The sequence below is a fragment of the Plasmodium vivax genome, chromosome 14, assembly GCF_000002415.2.
Source record: "Plasmodium vivax chromosome 14, whole genome shotgun sequence".
NCBI lineage: Eukaryota > Apicomplexa > Aconoidasida > Haemosporida > Plasmodiidae > Plasmodium > Plasmodium vivax.
The window spans coordinates 1,256,152-1,270,095 of NC_009919.1; the positions used below are offsets into that span (position 1 = coordinate 1,256,152).

The window sequence follows — 13,944 nt, forward strand, 5'->3', positions numbered from 1 at the left end:
GAAGATAGGCAAAATGGAGACCCATCCTTAACCGACGTTATCCTGTACATATAATTCATTACGTATGTGTTGCTCCACGCACATCTCCTCAGGCGGGCCAATTCAACCCAAAGGTGAGTTCACTTAAAGCCGTTTCCAGGCGATGCTCTACGTTTTTGTCTAAACGGAATGGGAACAATTTCAGCGAAATGCTCAAAATGAAGGTGCGCAATTTGTGCTTGCCTGCAGAAAAAGTGGATTGATACACCCACATACATAGATGCACAAGGGATCATCTGAACGTTCAGATAGGCAAGCAGATACAGACCGCGAGCCCGCTCTGGAACGCTGCAAACAACACAGGAGGAGGAACTACAAAGCGGCATATAAGCGAAAAGCTTAAAAAGTACACAGGGGCAAAGTAAATGAAAGCTGCAGATTTGCTTATTTGAAACACGCATTATGGTATCGTATATATTAGGAGGACGCAATTCAAAAGGGTGATACTCTCTAAAGGGGGGAGGGGGGGGGGGATTATTTTGCCTTTTCGTGCACTGCCAGGAGATTACCCTAAGGTTGATGTATCCTTGTGAGCACATCCAGAACGGCCTTCGTTTCTAACACGTCGTGAACTCTGATAAGGTCCACCTTTTTGTAAAAGCTGTAGGAAGCAATGGCTAGCCCGCCTAGGAAAAAGGGAGAAAAAAGGGGGAGGTGTTAAACATGGGGACTCATACATAACTTAGAGTTGATGAAAGGATAAACAAATGTACAGCACATGTAGGGGACACTCTACATGCACGTTTTGCAAATCAGAGAAAGGACGAATTCCTACCGCAAATATTTTTCTGGTACAAAAGCTGATCTTTGTCTTGACGCATGTGGCTCATTTTGAACCTCCACAGTTGTGATGGGTCTCCGTTGGTCAGCTTGGCCTCCCCGTTAGTCAGTTTGGAGTCACCGTTAGTCAGTTTGGCGTCACCATTCGTCAGTTTACCCTCCCCGTTGGTCAGTTTGGCCTCCCCATTCGTCAGTTTACCCTCCCCGTTGGTCAGTTTGGCCTCCCCGCTCATCAGTCTGCACTCCCCGATGGCCGCGCCACCCTTCCCCATGCAGTGGACAATAAAGCGCTTCCTCGAGTAGCCAAGAAACAGCGGGTACTCATCGTAAACGTGAATATGCTGCAACAGCTTAATAGACTGGTCGTGCTTTTTGGCAAACCCCAGGCCGACATCAAAGAGAACTCGGTAGCGTGGTACCCCATTTAGAACGAGAAAATGTAGCCGATCTTCTAAATACCTTTTAATGTCACTTATAAGGTCATCGTAATTTGTTAACTTATCCATGGTGTGTGGATTTCCCCTCTTGTGCATTAAAACGACGCTATAGAACTTGTTTTTCCTCCTCAACAATTTTATAATCTCTGGGTTGTGCGTGCACGCGCTGATATCGTTTAGGATGTCCACCAACTCGCCTTCCACGCACTCCTTGAAGAGATCATAATTGACCGTGTCGATGCTTATGATCGGTTTTGCGTCCCTCACTTTTTGTAGTTTCCCCTGTAGGGAGCTCTGCGCGTTTTTCCTGGCATCACTTGCTGCAGCGCAGCACACGGCACCACCGCCAACCTCACACTCCAACTTATGCCACTCCTCCTTAAAGAGCTTCAAAACAGGCATGACCAAATCCCGTTCAGTGACGCTCGGATTGGGGACCACATAAGGGGCGGACGATTCCCCCCCGATGTCAATCACGCTCGCCCCATCACTTGCCATTTCGAACATCCTCTCCACAGCTTTCACAGGATCGACAAATAAACCGCCATCTGAAAAGGAATCATAGTTAACATTCAAAATGCCCACAATATGAGTTCTTTCTTTTAAATATGACACTTTATCTTTCAATACGTATAGCCTCTTATTATTCTTCCTAATATTAATGTGATACTTCTCCTCAAAACTTTCAACATAACTGTTATAAGTTGAGCGAATGGCTTCCTCAAATGTGCTGTGCTTATACTCTGGAATGATATCATTTAAGCAGAGGAGGATACTATACCTGTATTTCGTGTACACATGAGGGATACATAAGAATTCTATTTTGTCTCCCAAATTTTGGATAATATCTAGACGGTTCTGATCACTTGTGTGGTTTATGTGAATATACTTTGTGATGATTTTATAAATATCTTCCCCTTTTAAAGATATGCTCTTTTCAAAAATTGTGTAGTTGTTAAAAAATAAAATGTCAATGTCTATCATGCGATTTTGAAATATTTCTCCCTGACCCTTTTTGCTTTCCCTTCTTTTCATGATTTGCTCAATGTACTTTAAAATTACGAGCATGGCGAGGGGGTCTTCAACAAAGGTCCTAACTACAACCGTTAAGTTAAAAAAATAACTGGTGTAGTATTTATCTTTCGACTGTTCTAAATTTTTCTTCATTATTTCGTCATTCCGTTTGATTATCCTTCTTGCCTCATTTTCGTAATCCTCTACGCTGACTTCCCTAATAATGCTTTCGTTTATCTTTTCATTTTTTAAAAACACCTCCAACTCTTTGCACTCATAAATTAAATCTTCACTTTCTTCGTATCTGGAGTTTTCCACAGTTGGGATCAAATCGCCTATCCAAGAGATGTCCCTCGGGGGCTCCCCCTCCGTCACCTCTCCAATTTTGTTTTCTTCATCCAGGACGATGTACTCCGGGACGGTTTCGTAAATGTACGAACTGTTGATGATTTTGCCTACCATGTTTTAGGAAAAAGGGGGGAGAAAAAAATGGGTAATGGGTCACACCTATCGTGGCGGCATTTGGACCTATGTGTCTACACGTGTGTGTGTTTACTACTGGGGGATGGTATGCACCCCTCAATGTACATAAGCCGGTAGGAAGAAATGGGCAAAGCGGAACTCTCACGCTTCTTAAATGTTGCCCCTTTTCAAAGAGGAAGGTAAATTTCCCCTAAAGTGTCCCCTCCTTTCGCCCTTACCAAGGTACTTCTCCGTCAGATAGAGCGCCGTTTCTAAAATCGTTACGCAGTTCTTTTTGTCATTCGTTCCGAAGTTTAAAACGGCGATATTCCTTGGGGTAGTGCCCCCCGTGTTTGAATCCTCCATGGTGGTCCGCTATCGTTACTGCTGCTGTTCTGTTTATATGCGTTCTTCTGTCGCTACGCTTTTTTTTTTTTCCTATATATATCCTATTTACAGCTTATTTATACCCACCAAAATTTTTCCCTATTTTTATGCCCTATTAATAAGCTTACCTTTTTTACGGTGACCCCTCCCTTGTTGTGTAATTCCTGGCCTCCTCCTCTTAGGTTTAGAAAACACATGTATTGAGGGTTTCCTTAAAACGTTTCAATATGTACCCTGGTGTGAACCTATTTGTGGAAGATGTGGGTTAAAACGTGGGACATTGCTGTATATTTTCTCATGCTTATTGGCGCATTACAGTGGATTGAAAATTTTACCACTTAGGTTTAAAATGAATTTCTTTTTAGGGCCGAAATGTAGAGGGCGCACTGCAAAGTGAAGGGTGCAAGGAGTGGAGGGAAGTGCCCGGTGCGAAGTGCGTGGTGGGAACTGCGCGGTGCAAGTGCCGGATGCCAAGGGGTAAAGAAGCGCCGGCTTAGCTGACCTCTTCGGGGTCAACTTCTGTTTTCCGCTGGTACATATTTCCACACTTTTTTAGTTAATTTGGTGAAAAAAAAAAACAACAATTGCGAATGCTTTACGGGGGAACTTAATGTGTTATATGTATGCAGAGATACAGGAGCAATTGCGCACCCACAACTGCTCTTAGTCGAAAGGGTGACGCAACCGCGGGGAGAAAGCAGTCCCGCAAGTGGCCGCGTCGATTCGGCAGGGGAATGACAAAGGGGTCTTTGCCTGTGCTTCCGCCATCTTTCGCGAGCTGTTTCTTCTTTCCCCCCTTGAAGGAAAATGGATTATAATATACTTTATGACTGGTACAAAACCTTCAGTTGCCACAAGACCATAAGAAAAATTAACACCTTTGTGAGCCACAAGTAAAGGGGAAAAGGAGCGCTCCAAATGGACGCACAGACATTGTATATGCCTGCCGTGTGTTTACCCCCCACCTGTGGGGCACTCGAAAAAGGATTGCCACGCTTCCCCCAAACGGCAATTGCCCTGACGAATACCTTCCTACCCTTTCAGCAAAGAAAAGGCAAATGTCGAAGAGCTAAAAATAATCAATGAGAACAAGTACGTTTCCCACTCCATCGCCATTCTAACGGCTATAGGTTAGGTTCACAGAGGAATGCAGCGACCTCTTTCACGTTTAACCGCCGTGTAACGTGAATGCACCTTTACGAATCATCGGGGGAGGTGTCCCCCTCGTGCGCGTACACATATGCATCTGTGTATTTTACCTTTTTTCGAAGGCATTCTGACAACCTTCCGGAAGTTAAGGCGCGCCAAGCTTTTCATGTTCAGGTTATTGCGGCACGTACACATATATATATGTACATATGTGCATGTGCAAAATGAGAAAAATATTCTCCCATTTTTGCCCATTTTTTTTCACCCTTTAGGCCCTTTTTGCCTGACATTTTTGGACTAATAAGTAATCAGAAATACTCAGCAGGATGAACGTTCCAAGTTTATTCTCTTTTCTCTCCATGTGCTCACACCTGCCTGTCTGCACATGTCTAACTGGAGCGAATTCCTCACCTTTTTACCCCCCTGCGCAGCCTCCTGCTCCTTCCTGTACATGCACGCCTTGTACCTAAGCCGGAACACCATTAGCAAATTGATTCAGCTGAACTTGAAGGAGAGCTCCAATGAAGGCATTGGCAACTACGTCGGCGAGATGTAGGCACATGAAAAAGGGGAAAAAGGAAAAGAAAAAGAAAAACATGCTTACTTCTCCTTCCACACATATAATTTTCCAATCCGTGCACAAGCATTGGTGCGAATTATCTTGCTCTTTGACCACACCCGTATTTGCTCTTTTGCTCCCCTGCACAGGTACAAAAAAGACGAACCGAAAGACTACCTAAATTTGGTGAGAAAGGCGTTATAGCGTTGCGGCGTTGTGGCGTTGTGGCGTTGTGGCGTTGTGGCGTTGTGGCGTTGTGGCGTTGTGGCGTTGTGGCGTTGTGGCGTTGTGGCGTTGTGGCGTTGTGGCGTTGTGGCGTTGTGGCGTTGTGGCGTTGTGGCGTTGCGGCGTTACGGCCCATGGTACAAAATTCCCCCTCAAGGTGATAAGGCAGGCCCTTCCTCTTCCACCAGGACTGCAGCGTGGGCGCGCGCTACTCCGAGTATTCACCCGTTACCCAGTGTTCCATTTGAATTTTCACAATTTTGTAAAAAATAAAAGCGCGATGGAGAATTCCACTCTGCTTGTTTTTTATGAGCGGGTCCCTGTTGCGCCACGAGTGTGTGTGTTAGTGTATATATATATGCTGGGCTGCAAATGGAATAACCCCCCATAAGATAAGCCGATCCAAACCGCAGCGAAACAGAGAAGACCATGTCGAAAAACGCAGCGGGCAAATGGAAGGACTTCCTTCCCCCGCGCGGCCACCTTTGAAGTGTAAAAATTGAACCTTTTGAGCTGTAAGTTTGTGGGAATTTAAAAAATGTGTACATATATATATACATACACGTAAGTTATAAATGCATGTGTTGAATATATAGATATGTATGCTATAATTTTCTTCTTTAATTTTGGAATGAATTTCTTTTTTTTTTTTTTTTTTTTTTTCATTTTTTTTTTACTCATGTAGGAGATATATTAATTACACTATTTCCTGATTTACATTTAATTTTATACATATACATATGGATACACATACATGGAGATACGCAGCTATACATATATATATACATATACAGATAAATTGTAAAAAAAGTAAAAATTGTAATAACATATGCTTTGGATACACACATGTAAAAAAAAAAAAAAAAAAAAAGGAAAAAAAAAAAGGAAATACTACGCTATATGTACATTGTGGATTGGAATATAGTAAAATATCTTATCGTATTCTAAAACATCGTATAGTATTCTAAAACGTCGTAAATATAGTATGGGAAAACATCGTATAGTATTGGGGAGGTCATATGATACAGTGTAACGTGCCGCGCAAATATGCCGCGTAATACACAGCGCGCTTGTTCGACGCGCAGTACGGCACAGCGTAGCATAATACGGTGAAACAGGGGGTCATAATAAAATACGGTGCGCATAGTAAAATACGGTGAGCATAATAAAATACGGTGTACTAATAAAATAGGAATTTACTATTTGGGTACAAATGGCTTCTGAGAAGAAATATTATTAAATTGGGGGGGGGGTTCAACTTTATAATAATCCTTTCTAGTATTTAACGCAGGTCGACTCGGACACACCTACGCAGGCGCATATGCATACGTAGACGCACATGCGACGCGCACGTGTGTGCCCGACCCCTGGCAACATTACTCATTCTCATAAAAAAAAATACTGAAAATAAAAAAATGTGACTTTGAACAAGTTCATGAATGATTGGTGACTACACGTGGGGGTAAAAACTTAGTTACAGTTACAGTTGCAGTTGCAGATACAGTTACATTTGCAGGTACAGTTGAAGTTACAGTTAAGCTGCAGTTACACAAAACATGGTGTCGACGCGCGGGGGCGCGGGGCGTGGCGCCGGCCGGGAAGAAGGGGTCTCTCCACTTGGGTTCTCACGTCTAGCTCGGCAAGTTGTGCTATTTTGCTTCTTCGTTCTTTATTCCCTCGGAAAGGGCATCGAGCTTCATAATCCGCAGTGCTACGATACGACTTGTGCATTTTTCCGTGCGCAAGGGCGTCCGTAAGGGGAGAAGCGGCTAGAAGCGGGTAGAAGCAGGTAGAAGCGGGTAGAAGCAGGTTGAAGCTGCTTAACGCTGCTTAACGATGCTTAACGCGGCTTATCACTGCTAAACACTGCTTATCACTGCTTAACGCGGCTACTAACAGATTTGCGCTCCTCAACGCTTCATGCCGACTGCGCGGGTGGCAAAAAAAAAAATGCTCTGAAAAAGGAAGTCCCCTCAAAGGTGCAAAAAAGGTGTGCGCTCAGTAAGGATGTTTGTTTCTCCCTTTAAAGTCGTTTCGTATGATCCGTTCCTTACCGTGTGTGATGTTATCTACCCTAGGTCCTCCCTCATCTCCTTGGCTGGCTTACCAACCCTCTACATTCTCGTCGGCGCCCTGAAAATTGGACCTCTGGAACCTCTGATCGTCAAACTTCTTATGCCCGTAGTTGTTGTTAAACTTGCCGCTGCTGTTGTTGTTGCTGTTGCTGTTGAATGGGTTCATTCCGCCGGAGTTGTTTCCGTAGGGGCTGCCTCCTCCTCCATTGTTGTTATAGCCGCTATTTCCATACATGTTACTGTTGTTGTTAAAGGGGGTGCTGGAGAAGCCGCTGTTGTTCCCCATGCCGTGTTGACTGTTGTTATTATTGTACGGGTGGTTGTTACTGAAGGGGGAGTGTTGATTATACGAGTTATTATTAAAGGGGTGGCTGCCGCTTCCACTGTGGTTATTGTTCATTCCGCTATTACTGTGGCTGAATCCAAAGTTACTATTGTTGTTATATCTGGAGTAGTTGCCTTTGCCTCCTTTGCTCGGCTTACTGTATCTAAAATTTCGATTCGACTTGGCACTTGCTGTGTACCTCATAACCAAATTGAGAAACCAGCGGGGTATGGCCTGATTGCATTCTTCCAACGTTGCTAACAAGTCTTTGAAAATATTCCTATTGTCATCGTTGACAAAGGATGTGGCAATTCCAATATTTCCGGCTCTACCCGTTCTACCTATTCGGTGAATATAATCGTCTATATTGCTGGGTAGGTCAAAATTGATGACATGTTTAATGTTTGATATGTCCAGACCTCTAGCAGCTACATCTGTTGCTACTAGCATATTTTTGATTCCCCTTTTGAATAGTTTTAATGCTCTCTCTCTTTCGTCTTGACTCTTGTCACCATGTATACATACGGCGTTTAACTTTTGGTTGTTGAGGAACCGCTCGATGATGTCTGCCTTTCTCTTCGTTTCCACAAAAATGATGGTTAACCCGTTGTTATTTTCTGAGAGCAATTTTAGCAGGTAATTACACTTGTTCTCTTCCTCTATGTATATCAAATTTTGCTTAATATACTCATTTGTGCTTCCAACTTTTCCGACTAGTAAAAATGTATAATTGAATAAATACTCTTTGGCTAGCACTTGTATTTCTTTTCTAAAGGTGGCACTAAACATGATGGTTTGTCTTTTCACCACATCGTTGGTGTACCTTTTGTATTCCATTTTGTTTGGGTTCATACGCGAGTCGTTTTCATTTCCTGGCATGTCATAGTCATACATGATGCTTCTTATCTGTGGAGAGAATCCCATATCAAGCATTCTGTCAGCTTCATCTAGAACTAAGAACGACGTGAGGAAGAGTCTAATTTTCCCCTTCTCCAAAATGTCGTTTAATCTTCCTGGAGTAGCAACAATAATGTCTGCCCCTTTGTCCAAGTTGGACAGCTGCGTTTTGATGTTGCTACCACCGTATAGGACGACCGGCTTAATTCCCGTTTCGAAGCAAAACTTTTTGGAGTCATAAAAAATTTGTACGGCTAATTCTCTCGTGGGGGCCAGAATTAAACATATAGGCAAACAAACTCGGTTGTAATAATAGCTGGAGCTTTTTTGATTTTCCTCATAGAAGGTATGCTTAGGTGGGTCATTTAATAACATATGGTTAATGATGGGTAGAAGATATCCGGCCGTTTTTCCACTTCCTGTCTGGGCAACCCCAATTAGGTCATTCTTGTTCATAATAATACTTAGACTGTACTTCTGTATGGGGGTCGTTTTGTCGTAATTGACTTTCTTAATATTGGATAACAATATTTCATGCAAATTTAATCCTACGTCATCGAAATTATCTATTGGAATGATATTGTCGCTATTGTATCCCTTGATTTCTACAGGGATGCTGTCGTACATGTCGAAATTGACTCCCTTTTCACTCTTCACATTGGAATATATTTCTTCTTCCTTTTCTGGGTAATATCTTCTGTTATCTCTATTCGCCCATGCAGTTTTGGGGATGTTATAATTCCTTCCGAACGCTGGATTTCCTCCTCCGCCTGATCCCCTGTTGTAATTCATTCTTCCGAAGTTGCTCCTGTTCGTGTTGGGCTGGTTCCTCAGCATGGGCGGCTTATATCTCGGCTTCTCATAATTGTAGCTATTGCCATTGTTATTGTTGCCATTGTTATTGTTGCTACTGCTGTTGTTGTTGCTGTCGTTGTTACTTGGGTCGTTCGCGCTGTTCGTGCGCACGTTGCTCGAGATCATTCCGTTTTCGATTTTACCTTTATTCATGTTGCCCCTGTCCATGTTGCCCCTATCCATGAAGTTTCCGCCGCCCCCACCGCCCTTCTTATGCTGGTGGTGTGGAGACATCCCCGCGGGGTTCTTCTCGTTACTTGCATTTTCGTGGTAGTTGCTATTCCCGAATTTTTTTTTATAACTGTCTTGGTTTCCTCCACCCACGTTGTTGCTGCTACTGTTGTTGGTGCTGTTGCTATTGTTGTTGCCATTTTCTGAGTAGTTTACATACCCTGCTCCGGTCATACCATTTTCTGGGCTCCTCACAGCCCCGTCTCCCATCATGTAGCCATCGCTGTTCACATTGCCTTCGTAAAAGTTCCTGTTTCCAGGGTTTCCATTTCCACCGGCGGTCATCACATTGTTGCTTACTTCCCTTTTGTTTCTCATTTGGTTAAACATGTGTGCATTTGGATTTTCCTCCATCTGCATGTTGTTGCCCTGGTTGTTGTACGATGGAGATTCGTTCATGTTAGACATGTAGTTGTTTCTCACGTACGTGCTTCTGTCGTCATCGCCTTCGTTAAAACCGGCAGCGTTCATGTTACTGTTACCGTAATTCATAGTTGCAGTTTTGGCTTGGTGACTGTGTTTGTGCGTTTAATGCCCCCGTTAATGCGTTTATTTTTTTCTTCTTCTTTTGACCTATTCCACTTTTCTTTTTTTTTTTTTCTCCTTCTTCCTGCTACGTTTTCTTTCTTTCTTCCTTCCTCCTCTTTTTTTTCCAATCCTTCTCCCTATGGGCACCTTCTTTTCGAAATGCTACTTCACCTGGAACGATTTCTATATGTATATATCATAAATTTGTCGGGTTGTGAGGATGTGGGACTTGGGGGGGGGCCGGGCTACAGTTAAAAGTATATCTTCTACAAGCTTGGAGAGAGATATATATTTTTTTTCTTTCCTTTTTACATTTAAGTAAACGGAAAAGGGTTCGCTGGCTGATATGTTTGTTTGTTTTTTTTTTTACATTTGTCAATGCGATTTTGTATACGGCCTTTTGGGGCTCTTCCTCTTTATTGCTATATGGGAGTTTTTCCCCAATTTTTTTTTATTTCCACTTTTTTTTTTTTCCCTACTTTTTTAATTTCGTTTTATTTTGAAAAAAAATGTACATTCCTTGTCAGCTATATTTGGCTGTTCACAAATGTTTTTTTTTTTTTTTTAATTTTTTGTTTTTTTTGTGAAAAGGAAATTTTCCTTCTTTTTATTTTAACATATAACAATTAAATTTTCTTTTCTTTTTTCTTCTCTTTTCTTACTGCCTGTGGTTTCAGGTTTCTACCAGTGGTACAAGAATATTCGCTTCTCTTATTTTTTTTTTTTTCTGCTTTTTTTTGGTTTTTTTTGCTTTTTTTCGATTTTTTTCGATTTTTTTGTTTCTTTTTGGTTATATTTCTCGTTGGAAATATTTTGTGTTGTTTTTTTTTTTTTTTTTCTTTTTCTTGTACGCTATTTTTAGCCTTTCAATATGTTTCTACTATCTGTTTTTTTATTTAATTGTTATATCGAAAATTCCCTTTTGCTGCAGCTTCCTTTTCTTGCTATCCAACGAAATTATATATATGCGATTTGGAGGTAGCATGCAGTGTGGGCGCACCTACGTTTTTATTTTATTGTGCTTTAACTGCGCACGTTCGAGCATATATATATATATATATATAATATATGTATGCATTCACAGTACATAAAATGGGAGTAAAGGAGCGTAAACAAAAATAAAAGCGCAGCCTTCTATACTTCGTGGCACATAAGCATAAATTGTTGCTGCAAATGGGGAAAAAAGAGTATAAACTGTATAAACCGTATAAACTGCACAAACGCGCGTAATGTTTGTGGCGCTACGCACCAAGCGCATATATATATCACATGTATTATTACATGTACATTTATATATAATTTTACATGTGGGAAGCAAAAAAACCAACGCTCCAAATTGTAAAAATGAATGCAGTAAAAGGAGGTATGTGCTCACATGTATATATAAAAATACCTTTTTGGCATATATAAGCATGTATATATTTTTTACATATAAATATATTTTTTTTTTTTTGAATGACGTGCTCAAACGAAAAGATTAAAAATAAAATTTATTTTGCTCTCATAAAAATGGTGCTACGCTTTATAACTCGCCCTCGGCAGGGGTTGTTTCGTGAAGTTGCATGAAGAAAAGCGTATGTGGAATTTTAAACATACGTGAACATGTGCTTAAACGTATGTATTTCGCATAGGTACGCACAAAAAGCGTGCGCGCATGGCATATTTATATAATTATGTGAACATACAGGTAGATATTCACTTTTTTTCATGTACATGCGTGGAAGGTACATCACCTCATGTAGGAATTATGTACGTACGCGAAAGTGCGTGCAAGCGCGGTCACATACGTACATGTAATAAGCATACGTAAATGTAAGCATATACGCGTAAACATGTATGTACGAGCATATTATGTATACATACGCTTATGTACACGTATACAGAGCTCGCGTACTTGTAGGCCACACGTACACCACAATAAAATTGCGTACACTTTTTAAGTAAAACTGATTAAACGCGCCAAGGAGGGGGGCTCATACCCATATAAGAAAAAAGGGGGGTGAAAAAGGCTCCAAACGCGAAAAACAAGTGGAAATACGTAAAAGGTTCATATAGTAAAGAATTTACAACCAATTTGTAAATTTTTTTTTTTTGCATACATGTTAAAAGTACACCACAGGCATAAAAATATATTTTACAAACTGACGTTATCGTATACTGGTGTAAGTAAAACTATATGCTGCATGGTAAAAAATAAAAAAATAAAATAACATGTGCGCGCTTAACGGTTAAGCGGCTTTGGAGTGTATGTATAAGTTTGCGCAAAGCAAGGGTGGAGTGGGGCATGCGGTACACAGTTCGCACAGCATACAGTTCGCGAATAAAATAAATATAATTGTTGCTGGGTAAATTACTTAAGCAGCACGCACGAGTTTTTGTAAATTCGTGTACTTAATTGCACATATGTAAACGTACACATATGTTATATGTACATATATAACACAAGCGCATGTATATCTCCTGCGAACTGGTGAAAGTTCTCAATTTTTTACTGCTCATACTTTGCGAAATAAAAGATGGTACGCGTAAAAAATTTTCCCCTTTGAAGAGCAAATGGAAAGTGCTGTGTGCATGTTCTATGAATTGTAGAAAAAACGTAATCAGTGAAGCAGTGAATGAGTGAACACGTGGCAGCTTAAAGATAGGCAAAAAAAAAAAAAAAAAAAAAAAAAAATTAAACCATAAGCAGTGGTGGCTTAAAAAGGTTGCACTGTGCTGCTGAATGAGCTTCTTATAAGTTGTTACGCACCACGTACCATCATATGCATATGCTTATACCAATGCATGTATGCGTACGTTACACGTACGTACATCCGTGCGCGTCGCTGTTGAACTGCGTCACAGCCCCAAGGCGCAATTCTTCAAGCAGTAAAAATGCGTAAAGTAAAGCACGTGGTTCCACACACCTTGCCGCCGTGCTCTGTGTTTGCAAGGCAACGAAAAGGGGTTAGTACACAAAAGGGCACATTCCAGCAACCCCCATGCGCATGATAAATTTATACACCATATGCACCATATGCTCCTATGCACGAGCAACACGCATATGTGCTAATGTACACCACTGTGGTTCAACAAATGCAGAATTTATTTTACCGCAACTGCGCGATTTACCAAGTTTGAGAAAAGAACAAAGTAAAATGAGCATAAGAGGCAAAGATATAACAGTTCGCCCTATCTGAAAAAAAAATTTCCGCAATTTAACGATATGGTGTGACACACTGTACGGAATTGGTATTAACTTGCACGAAAATGGCATATAAAATATTTGTACGAAGAATGCATTTCCTTTAAAGGTGATGTTAATTTTTTTTTTTTTTTTTTTCAAAGGATTAAATCGCTGCATAGGTTTCCCGACGAATGGGCAATTTTTATTCTCATTTTTACCTTATTTTTACTTTATTTTATTCATATTTTATTCTTATTTTTTTTTTATTTTTTTCACCATATGTGGCGGTTATATATTATCTTCACACATGTGCGTGAAAAAGGAACCAAAAAATACTCGTTTGTAAATTTTCGGAAAGCAGAAACATGTATATACTGGAGCTGTCGTGAAATTTAGCTGATTTCTGCTGAGAGGGAAACGGACGTTTGCGTAATGCACACATGTGAGGGCGCATGCATGACTGTACTTAATTATATATTTATAAATTCACATGTGCACATATATTTCATTCCTACGTATCTTCAAACGCAATCGTTTTCGTTGCCGCCCCCCGTTGCTTCCATTTAGGAAAAATGGGATGAGCGGGGGAGAAGGAATGCCGGGTTAAGGGAAGGAAAAATGGACCATCTTGGGGACCTTTAGGAAAAGATCAATTTATTTTTAAAAAGCTTAACACTGCCATAAATCTGTCCTACACCGTATGCGAATTATACGCATAACGTGAACAATGCATTTTTTTTTTTTTTTTTTTTTTTTTTTCATTCTGTTACAAGATTACTGTCATTTATGTACGTCAATGTTAAGCTTAACGAACA

General features: G+C 40.9%; 3 protein-coding genes across 3 annotated transcripts, besides 14 other annotated features; 1 reads left to right on the top strand and 2 right to left on the bottom strand.

The window, feature by feature from the left end:
- Positions 1-549: 549 nt before the first annotated feature.
- PVX_123230 (hydroxymethylpterin pyrophosphokinase-dihydropteroate synthetase, putative) lies at positions 550-3,430 on the bottom strand (the record flags this gene model as incomplete). The annotated part of the gene is made up of 3 exons (XM_001617159.1): positions 2,972-3,430; positions 815-2,725; positions 550-665 (listed from the first exon to the last, which is right to left on the bottom strand). Exons 1-3 carry the CDS (start codon positions 3,096-3,098, stop codon positions 550-552), a joined length of 2,154 nt encoding a protein of 717 aa, XP_001617209.1. The 5' UTR covers positions 3,099-3,430.
- Positions 664-692: a microsatellite.
- Positions 816-838: a microsatellite.
- Positions 977-1,015: a microsatellite.
- Positions 1,534-1,572: a microsatellite.
- Positions 2,785-2,807: a microsatellite.
- Positions 3,431-3,926: 496 nt separating the features above from the next.
- PVX_123235 (hypothetical protein, conserved) lies at positions 3,927-5,031 on the top strand (the record flags this gene model as incomplete). Its single annotated transcript, XM_001617160.1, has 6 exons — positions 3,927-4,012; positions 4,164-4,249; positions 4,391-4,442; positions 4,541-4,572; positions 4,700-4,820; positions 4,977-5,031. The coding sequence occupies 6 exons, from the start codon at positions 3,927-3,929 to the stop codon at positions 5,029-5,031; spliced, it is 432 nt and encodes a 143-aa protein (XP_001617210.1).
- Positions 4,231-4,251: a microsatellite.
- Positions 4,463-4,482: a microsatellite.
- A 1,074-nt stretch (positions 5,032-6,105) lies between the features above and the next one.
- Positions 6,106-6,127: a microsatellite.
- A 1,028-nt stretch (positions 6,128-7,155) lies between these two features.
- PVX_123240 (DEAD/DEAH box helicase, putative) lies at positions 7,156-9,927 on the bottom strand (the record flags this gene model as incomplete). Its single annotated transcript, XM_001617161.1, has 1 exon — positions 7,156-9,927. One exon carries the CDS (start codon positions 9,925-9,927, stop codon positions 7,156-7,158), a length of 2,772 nt encoding a protein of 923 aa, XP_001617211.1.
- Positions 7,529-7,556: a microsatellite.
- Positions 9,313-9,339: a microsatellite.
- A 1,041-nt stretch (positions 9,928-10,968) lies between the features above and the next one.
- Positions 10,969-10,995: a microsatellite.
- Positions 10,996-11,137: 142 nt separating this feature from the next.
- Positions 11,138-11,174: a microsatellite.
- Positions 11,175-12,230: 1,056 nt separating this feature from the next.
- Positions 12,231-12,257: a microsatellite.
- Positions 12,258-13,592: 1,335 nt separating this feature from the next.
- Positions 13,593-13,631: a microsatellite.
- Positions 13,632-13,944: the final 313 nt, after the last annotated feature.